The sequence below is a fragment of the Myotis yumanensis genome, unplaced genomic scaffold (assembly GCF_028538775.1).
Source record: "Myotis yumanensis isolate MYYU_CA2020_CCGP unplaced genomic scaffold, mMyoYum1.0.hap1 SCAF_23, whole genome shotgun sequence".
Classification (NCBI taxonomy): domain Eukaryota; kingdom Metazoa; phylum Chordata; class Mammalia; order Chiroptera; family Vespertilionidae; genus Myotis; species Myotis yumanensis.
Window position 1 is genome coordinate 7,942,812 of NW_027223774.1, and position 9,674 is coordinate 7,952,485.

The 9,674-nt window shown below is 64.2% G+C and overlaps 1 protein-coding gene across 4 annotated transcripts; it reads left to right on the forward strand.

Annotated features, from left to right (window-relative positions):
* Positions 1–178: 178 nt before the first annotated feature.
* Positions 179–7,277, forward strand: SPIB (Spi-B transcription factor). 4 transcript variants are annotated; one of them, XM_070401636.1, is made up of 6 exons: positions 179–207; positions 1,113–1,140; positions 2,859–2,931; positions 3,216–3,433; positions 3,783–3,933; positions 5,052–7,277. In XM_070401636.1, the coding sequence occupies exons 1-6, from the start codon at positions 185–187 to the stop codon at positions 5,348–5,350; spliced, it is 792 nt and encodes a 263-aa protein (XP_070257737.1). In that variant the 5' UTR covers positions 179–184; the 3' UTR covers positions 5,351–7,277. The 4 variants fall into 4 exon arrangements, with proteins under 4 accessions (XP_070257737.1, XP_070257735.1, XP_070257734.1 ...); XM_070401634.1 differs by having other exon boundaries at positions 182–207; positions 2,856–2,931; XM_070401633.1 differs by lacking the exon at positions 179–207 and having other exon boundaries at positions 1,052–1,140; positions 2,856–2,931.
* The last annotated feature ends 2,397 nt before the right edge of the window (positions 7,278–9,674 follow it).

Consider the following 9,674-nt stretch of genomic DNA (forward strand, 5'->3'; position numbering starts at 1 on the left):
CCCGGGCCCGCCCTCCCCACCACGTGACCCAGAGGTTGTGCAATCCAGCCCCCTCCCCTGGCCCCCTCCCTGAGGGGATTTTCCAGGAGGGCTGAGCTCAGGCACCCCTGCCCCCAGGGGGCCGGGCCAAGGTATAAATAGGGGTGGCGGCTGCCACCGGCAGTGAACACAGCCCGGCACCGCCATGCTCGCCCTGGAGGCTGCACAGTGAGTGGGGCCCCTGAACCTGCACACGGGACCCCGGCCCCCCCACCCCTTGCCCCTCTGCCAGGCCTCCCCCAGCGGTGGTCTCGGCTGTCAGCCTCACTGGGGGGGTGTCCATGCTCACTCCCGCCCCTCTGGGTCTCTCCTCCCTCCCACCTCTGATTCTCTCCTCCATCCTGCTCCTGTCTCCCCCTGGACCCCAGCGACCTCTCCTGAGAGACTGGCCTCCCCCCCACCCCACCCACCCACTCCCCTCCGACATCTCCAGGGCCCTCCACCCTGTCCCCCGGGTCCCCCGCTCCCTGTGTCTGCTCTCTGTTCTGCCTCCGCTTTATGTTCCGGGGTCTCCTTTGCCTCTCGCTCCCTCTCTCTCAGCCTCTTTCCGATTCTCTGTCCACCTGTCTTACTTCTCCTGTCCCCCATCTCTCCCCCACCCCATCCCTCTGTCTCCGGGGCTCAGTAAATACCTCTGCATCTGAGCGCGGACGGCTCCATACCTCTCTCCCTTCCCCGCTCTCACTCGCCCTCGCTGGGTCTCTCTGCGTCTCCCCGTCGCTCCCCTGGTCCAAGGTGGACCCATTAGACAGACTGGCTAAGGGAGGCCCCTCCCTGCCCCCACCCGCCCGCGGGCACCCACACCTCCCTGGGGACTTTCTCTCCCTCACTTTCCCTACCCCCCCCCCAGCCCCTGCCTATGCAAATCCCAGGGGACGGGGGACATTTGCCTGGCTCCCACCCCCACTTCCTGCCCCAGTGAGGGAGTGGGGGTCTGGTCTCCCACACGAACACACAGCAGACGGCTGCGGTGGTCACAGCTGCAGCCGCCTCTCCCCCACGGCCCCCCAACCACCGCGAGATTCAGGTGGCTGCAGGCACCCTGACATGACCCTGTGTCTCTCCCCCTCCAGGCTCGACGGGCCCCACTTCAGCTGTCTGGTGAGTTGAGGCCCTGGGGGCCAGGGCAGGGCAGAGGGGGGGACCCACATGGCCTACTGTGACCTCCCTGCCTCAGTTTCCTTCTCTGCTCCTTCCTGTCACTGTCTTTTTTTACTCTCAGTGTCTCCCGCCACCACCCTCCAGCCACTCATCACAGATGTCTCTCCGATGTCTCTCTCCTCTCGGGCTCCGGGCGTGGGGGCGGGGGGGGGGGGGGGGCGTTCTTTGTATCTTTGCCTTTCTATCTATCTCGTTCTCTGTCCAGCCCACAGTCAGCAAATCTATTCCTCCCTCTTCCCTTCTCTTCTCTGCTTTATATTTTCAAAAATGTAGGCTGTAATAGATGAGACACACGATACTCGACCTAAAACCCGCAGTCCAGTCCGAGAAATAAAGCCTTACTCATGGCCCCGAAAGACACCACTCCGGGGCCCCTCCCTCCCCCACATGACGAGATTTGCTTTTTTAAGGCATAACTTATGTTGGGCAAATGACAATCTTGTGTGCAGCGCAGTGAGGGCTGACCCGGGGCACACACCTGCGTGACCACTAACCAGCCGAGACGCGCGCTCCGTCACCCGGGAATACCCTGGGGCCTCCTCCCTCGATACCCCCTCCGACGTTTCCACCACGAATTCGTTTTGCCTGGTTTTGAACTTTCCAGAGAGTGAATCATAGAGTGTGCCCTTTGGGGTCTGGCCTTCTTCGCTCAACATCAAGTGCGTGTCAGGCGCCGGCTTTTTTCTTGCTGTATAGTACTCCACCCCCCACCACCTCGTGTCCATTCCCCCGTCCATGTCCGCTGGGGCTGTCTCCCCTTTGGCACTTTTCGTGAGGCTGCTCTGGGTATTCCTGGGCAAGGCTGTTTAGTGGACAGGCGTTTTCCTGGGTAAATCCAGGCGTGAGATTGCTGGCATGGGGATGGTCCATCTCAGTGATGGCGAACCTTTTGAGCTCGGCGTGTCAGCATTTTGAAAAACCCTAACTTAACTCTGGTGCCGTGTCACATAGAGAAATGTTTTGATCTTTGCAACCACATAGTAAAACAAAGATTTATATTTTTGATATTTATTTTATATATTTAAATGCCATTTAACAAAGAAAAATCAACCAAAAAAATGAGTTCACGTGTCACCTCTGACACGCGTGTCATAGGTTCGCCATCACTGGTCTACCTCCTGCTTTGGTCTTTAATTGCTAAAGCGAGACGATTCTTGAGATGAATGGAAGCAATGACGCGGAGGTGGGTAAAGGCAGCACTGAGACCAAAAAAGAACTCCCACCCTTCACCCCACAACGCAGGCAGACGAGGCCGGGGAAATTCTCGTGACGATGACTGAGCACCGCGAGGCGAGGGGCTCCTGGCGGCCCACGGCTCAGCAGGAGCGGCTGCGCTCTCGTTCTCGGCGTGTCTCTCTCCGGGTCTTCGTGTCTCTGCCGTGTTGTGTCTGTCTCCTCTCTCCTATCTCTGTGCATCTCTCTCTCTTTGCCCGTCTCTGGCGCCAGGTCTCTGTCTGTCTGCCTCTTTCTCTCTCTGTGCTTCTCTCTCTTTGAGTCCCCGTGTCTGTGGGATTGATCATTAGCAACTTTCTCTGTCTGGGCCTCTCTTCTTCTCTCCCCTCCTCTCCCTGCCCCCGTGGACGTCTCCCTGCTGGTCCAGGGTGGGGGTGGGGGCTGCTCACAGCCCGCTGACCCCTCTTCCCCCCTCCCCCCAGCAGTACCCAGATGGCATCTTCTACGACTTGGACAGCTGCAAGCACCCCGGCTACCCCGACTCAGAGGGGGCTCCTGGTGAGTGACCCCGGCCCAGACCCCTCCCACACGCCCCTTGGGCCCATTTCACAGATGGGGAGCTGAGGCCCGGGGGGGGGGGGAGGGGGGGGTGGTCCCATAGCTCAGCAGGGCGAGGTCAGCCCAGGCCCTCAGCCTCCTCCCTTTCCTCCCTGGCCACTGGCACATGCAAATCCCGGGGTCAGCCATTTGCATGGCCCACAATGGCCCCTCTGTGCTGGCGCTTCCAGTGGGAGGGGGCCAAGGCCACACCCCCGGCTTCTGACTCAGTGCCCTTCCCCCAGACTCCCTGTGGGGCTGGACGGAGGTCCCGGCTGTGCCCGCCACCTCCTACGAAGCCTTCGACCCAGCCGCGGCCACCTTCGGCCACCCCCAGGACGCCCAGCTCTGTTATGGGCCCTCCTCGACCTACAGCCCCGTGGGCAGCCTCAACCCAGCCGCCAGCCTGGAGGCCCCGGGGCCTGGCTTCCCAGCGTACCCCACGGAGGACTTCGCCTGCCAGGTGAGGGGCAGGGGGATCACTGGCACCCCCATCGTGTGATTGAGGTTTGCTGGGCGCCAGGCACTGCATTAGGGCCAATGCATTATAACCCCTTCCTCCCTCCCTTTGAGGCTGAGCGCTGTCATTACTGCAAAACAGGTGACAGCGGGAGCCAGGGGGCAGCACAGGTGGCTGTCATCGTGTGGCGCGGGCTTTCACGGAGGTGGCCGGGCGTCCCCTGGCCACGCCATGGCTGTCTGAGCCGACCCAGGCTGTAAATGGAGTGGGGAGGGCCCAGGGGGAGGAAGCCGAGGTAGGGAGAGCAGGGGCCCCCCCCGACCGGACGGCAGGTGACCCTGACCTTCCGCAGACCCTGGGCCCCCCGGCGTACGCCCCGTACCCCAGCCCCGTGCTGTCGGAAGAGGAGGACCTCTTGCTGGACAACCCCGCCCTGGAGGTCTCGGACAGCGAGTCGGACGAGGCCCTCATGGCTGGCCCCGAGGGCGGGGCATCCGAGGCAGGTAAGTGGGAGCAGGCCGGGTGGGGGACTCCCACAGGCGGCGGGAGGAGGGGGCTGAAGGGCCGTGGCTTCCCAAGCCTGTCCTATGCACCCCAGCTCTGAGGACGGCCCAGGCTGTGTGCCCCGGGACAGGGGCCTCTGCCTACCTCTCTGCGCCTCGCCCTCCTGTCTGTACGGAGGGGTGACAGTCACGGTGACTGTTACTGGTGTTTGGGAGGGTTCAGTGGGAGGATGTTGTGAGAGAACGGCGCTGGGCAGAGACCGAGAGCGCTCAGTGAGGCTTCACCACCGTCGCCAACACAGCAGCACAGAAACCCCCCCAGCCTCAGTCCCAGCCAGTCAGCCCCTGCTTCCGCCCACGAGCCCGGCATCCGTTATGCACAGCCTCCTCCGGGAAGGTGGGATTGGTCCTTAGCAACTTTCTCTGTCTGGGCCTCAGTTGCCCATCTGTAAAATGGGTTGTCGCCCTCACCCCGTCCCATGGGGCTGTGGTGAAGGTGAAATGAGCTCATAATTGTAAAGCGCCGGGCACGGAGTTTGTAAAAGTGAAATACCTGCACACAGAAGCCTCAGGTATAGCCGGCTCAGAGACGTTACGTCATCACCCCAGGGGCACACAGCTGGGAAGTGGCCGAGCTGGGGCTCTTGGACCCGGTGCCCTGCTATGGCCACCTGCCCCTGCTCTGGGGGGCCCAGCAGTCAGACCCCTGGCCTCTCCAGGATCCCAGTCCCTCTGGGCTGCGAGGCTGGGAGACGGGGAGCTGGAGACCCGGAGCCAGGCCGACTCAAACCCACCCCAGGTCTCTTTCCACCACCAGCCAGCTCCCTGTGGGGAGCCTTTGAGGAGCGCTGTCAACCCGTTTCACAGCTTCCCTCATCCATTCGCTCAACAATATGTATTCCTGGGCGCTGGCCACGGAGCAGATCCTGTAAAAGAAAGCAGGGAGGGGCCATGGGGTTCTGGGGGGGACAGCTTCAGGGATGGGGGGGCGCAGACAGAGCCAGGCAGGTGTATCTATCAGCTAAATCTCTCCATGGGGGAGACGGAGGCTGGGGGGACAGCTGGGGGGACGGGGCGGGCCGCCGGGCACCTCCCTGACACCCCGCCTCCCTCCGCAGGGGCCCGCAAGAAGCTGCGCCTGTACCAGTTCCTGCTCGGGCTGCTGACCCGCGGCGACATGCGCGAGTGCGTGTGGTGGGTGGAGCCGGGCGCCGGCGTCTTCCAGTTCTCGTCCAAGCACAAGGAGCTGCTGGCGCGCCGCTGGGGCCAGCAGAAGGGCAACCGCAAGCGCATGACCTACCAGAAGCTGGCCCGCGCCCTGCGCAACTACGCCAAGACCGGCGAGATCCGCAAGGTCAAGCGCAAGCTCACCTACCAGTTTGACATTGCGCTGCTGCCGGCCGCCCGCCGGGCCTGAGCCCGGGGCGCTCTTGGGGGGGGCTCTCAGGGGCTCCAGGCCGGTGTCACGTTGCTGTCCCCTCACCCTAGGTCATAGGACCCGTGGATCCCCCACACTGTGGGGGTGGGGGCGCTGCCATAATCCCTAAGCCCTGCCCAGGGCCCCTCTGGGATTCCCGCGGCAGGTCCAGGGTCCCCAGGATCTTCATGGCTTGGGTCGCAGGACTATGTGTCTGTGTGGAGTGGGGCCGGGCCGGTGCTTCCAGAACCCCAGCCAGGCTGGGGGGCCAATGTGTGTCTGTGATCCCACAATCCCATGGGGGGGGCGGGTAAGCCCACAGATGTTCACACCAGGAGGGGGCGCTGCCAGCAGCCCTAGGCCCCGTCCAAGGTCTGGGGGACGTCTGCTCCTGTGAGTCCCTCCTGTCAGATCTGACATCTCCTAGTTATGCCTGAGACCCCCCGGGATCCCTTAACCATAGCTCAGACCTCTGTGCCCAGCTGTGACTCTCGTCCTATCTGTCCCCCCAAATCCCTCGGTCATCTTTGGGGTCCCTAGTTCTCTGGAACCGCCCTGCTACCACTTCTTTGTGTGTCTGGAATTCTCCAGTCACAGCTAGGGAGGCTCAGGGATCCTTCCGTCATGTCTGAAAATACTTGTCAGGTTTGGGGGGGCACCTCATTGAACCTTGTCATGTCTGGGCCACCTCTGCCTGGGATTTCCACCTGACATCCCCCTATGGGGACCCCACTAGCAGCTGAGTCGTCATGGGAACCCTTCCTCTCTCTTTTTTTAAAATATATTTTATTGATTTTTTACAGAGAGGAAGGGAGAGAGATAGAGAGTTAGAAACATCGATCAGCCGCCTCCTGCACATCCCCCACTGGGGATGTGCTCGCAACCCAGGTACATGCCCTTGACCGGAATCGAACCCGGGACCCTTCAGTCCGCAGGCTGACGCTCTATCCACTGAGCCAAACTGGTTTTGGCGAACCCTTCCTCTCTTGGGGTGTCCCCTGTAGTCCCATTCTGTGGATCATTCTGGCCACTGAGCTGATTTCTGGGTGACCTTGGCAGCCCCCCACATCATTTCTAACTGATGACCCACTCCTTACCCCTCACCCAGGGGGCAAGTCAGGCCCCCTGCCCCCTCCCCCAGCGGGGTTTTCTTTCATTCAAGGTCACAGTTTTGTTTGTTTTTGGAGGGGCATCCAATTTAACTGACATTTCAATGGAGAGAGATTTTGCAAAATCCTTCTGTTAAAACGTTGCACAATCCAATGACCGGCTTTGGGGTGTGGAGGCTGGAGCAAGGCGGTGCTCCCTCACGCTCCCCCCCCCCCCCCCCAGTGGGCCCCTGTTCGCCACCAACCCCTTGGCTGTCATACCCTGGTGGCTTCTCTCAGTTGCCTTGACCCTCAGCCACCTGCGCTTTGACCCCTGGGTGAACCCATCGGGGTGAAGCCTGGATGGGTGTGGGTGCTCTGCTTGGAAGCCCGAGGCCAGGGGCTGCGGCTGAGCCCGGAGTCCAGTCCTTGAGCCTCAGTGGCTGGGGGCCCTCGAGTCAAAGACGTGCTGCTTCTGGGCCTCAGTTGTCCCTTCTGTGAAAGGGGAGAGGAAGAGCAGGAAGATGGAGACAGTCCCTCGCAGCCCGTGGACAGGTCTTTGATGCAGCTCCTGCGATCACCGCAGCCCCACTGATGGCCGGAGGAAGCCGAGGGGGCGCATCAGGGACCCAGAGAGAAGAGGTCCTTGCAGGGGCGCCGGGTGCTGGCAGCAGCAAGAGCAGAACAGCCCCCCTGCCTTGGGGAGGGGCCAGAGCATGGGAGGGGGGGGTGGCAAGATGTCCTCCCTGGGGCTTCCATTGCAAACGAGGTACCTTCTGCAGAAACCATCATCACCCCAAGTGTGGAATGAAATAAAATAAACAAAACAAATCAAGGTAGACGGGCCTCCTGGGACCCTTTGTCAGGGCCTGCTGGCCTCAGGGACACTGGGACAGGGAGGGGGGTAAGAGAGGAGAGGAGATGGAAGAGGCGCTGAGAGCCAGACCAGGCTGAGCCTTGAAAACCATGATAAGGGGCTTGAGCTACAGGCACTGGTGGTTCCGTCCAATTTTGTCCCTCTCTTCCTGACCAAGGGGATTCTTCCCTCCCTCTCCCTGCTGCCCTTTCCGTCCTCTCCCTTCCCTTCCTTTCCCCGCGCTCTCTCTGGGTCTCTGGCTCCACCCCTCCGCCCTTTCTGGTCTCTGTCCTTCCTGGGACTCCTGTCCTCCCTCGGGCTGTGTGGTTGTCTGCCTGGTAACCCGTGACGCCACACGAAGGCAGCCTCCGGATTGGCTTGGCGCTCCTTGGGGGCGGGAAGTTTCCGGCTCATAGGGGGTTTTGGAGACGGGAGGGGGGAGGGACTCGTCCTCCTCACCGGGTCCTGCGCCCCCCCGCCCCGTCCTCCTCCTGCACCCCAAGCCCTCCCCCACCCCTCCCTCCCCAACCCACCTCGTCCTCTCAACACCTGGGTCCCCAAGACCCTCTCCTCCCCCACCCCCCCTCCCCCCACCCAGGCAGCCACAGGTCTCCCTGCCGGGAAGGGCGCCAGCGCCGGGCACCTCTCCAGGGCCTTCCCGGCCTCCCCCCGCCCCCACTGACGGCACCCGCGTCCGGTGCCCGCCGCGCCCGCTCCGGGAACCGTGCTGGGGACAGGCCGGGCGCGGTCCCAGGGGGGTGACGGCCAGGCCGGGGTCCCAGGGGGCCGGGCCCCAGGCCTGGGTGCGCCCACGTCGCGGGGCGGACTCCGGAGTCCCCGAGCCCCAGGGCCCTCCCTGCGGGCACGGAGACCCCTCCCGCCCGCGCGGGGAGCCGCCCCCTCCCCCAGCCCCGGGCTCTGGTTTCCCGAAAACTCCTGACTTGCAGATACTAAGAATGGCCCTCGGGACCCTGTCTGCTCCCCGCCCCCGCATTCACCCACTTTAGTCCCCAGCCCCTGCCTCTCCCTCTGCCTAGACCCAGGAGCTCGGGCCTCACCCTTCTCCTTCCCCCCAGCACCCGAGGTCTGGACCCCAGGTCCCTTCTGCTCCCAGACCCAGGGGTCCAGGCCCCGGCCCCTCCTCCCTCAGACACAGGGGTCAAGGCCCCCAGCCCCTCCTCCCTCAGACCCAGGGGTCCAGGCCCCCAGCCCCTCCTCCCTCAGACCCAGGGGTCCAGGCCCCGGGCACCTCCTCCCTCAGACCCAGGGGTCCAGGCCCCCAGCCCCTCCTCCCTCAGACCCAGGGGTCCAGGCCCCCAGCCCCTCCTCCCTCAGACCCAGGGGTCCAGGCCCCAGCCCCTCCTCCCTCAGACCCAGGAGTCCAGGCCCCCGGCCCTCCTCCCTCAGACCCAGGGGTCCAGGCCCCAGCCCCTCCTCCCTCAGACCCAGGAGCCCAGACCCCCAGCCCCTCCTCCCTCAGACCCAGGAGCTCAGACCCCCAGCCCCTCCTCCCCCGACCCAGGAGTCCAGGCCCCCAGCCCCTCCTCCCTCAGACCCAGGAGCTCAGACCCCAGCCCCTCCTCCCTCAGACCCAGGAGTCCAGGCCCCCAGCCCCTCCTCCCTCAGACCCAGGAGTCCAGGCCCCCAGCCCCCTCCTCCCTCAGACCCAGGAGTCCAGGCCCCCAGCCCCTCCTCCCTCAGACCCAGGAGTCCAGGCCCCCAGCCCCTCCTCCCTCAGACCCAGGAGTCCAGGCCCCCAGCCCCCTCCTCCCTCAGACCCAGGAGTCCAGGCCCCCAGCCCCTCCTCCCTCAGACCCAGGAGCCCAGGCCCCCAGCCCCTCCTCCCTCAGACCCAGGAGTCCAGGCCCCCAGCCCCTCCTCCCTCAGACCCAGGGGTCCAGACCCCAGCCCCTCCTCCCTCAGACCCAGGAGCCCAGACCCCAGCCCCTCCTCCCTCAGACCCAGGGGTCCAGACTCCAGCCCCTCCTCCCTCAGACCCAGGAGCTCAGACCCCAGCCCCTCCTCCCTCAGACCCAGGAGCTCAGACCCCCAGCCCCTCCTCCCTCAGACCCAGGGGTCCAGGCCCTCAGCCCCTCCTCCCTCAGACCCAGGGGTCCAGGCCCCCAGCCCCTCCTCCCTCAGACCCAGGAGCCCAGGCCCCAGCCCCTCCTCCTCCCTCAGACCCTGGGTTCCAGGCCCCCAGTCCCTCCTCCCTCAGACCCAGGATCCCAGGCCCCAGCCCCTCCTCCCTCAGACCCAGGAGTCCAGGCCCCAGCCCCTCCTCCCTCAGACCCAGGATCCCAGGCCCCCGCCCCTCCTCCCTCGGACCCAGGAGTCCCAAGCCTTCCGGGGACCTGGCGTTCAGCCCCTCTCCTTGTTG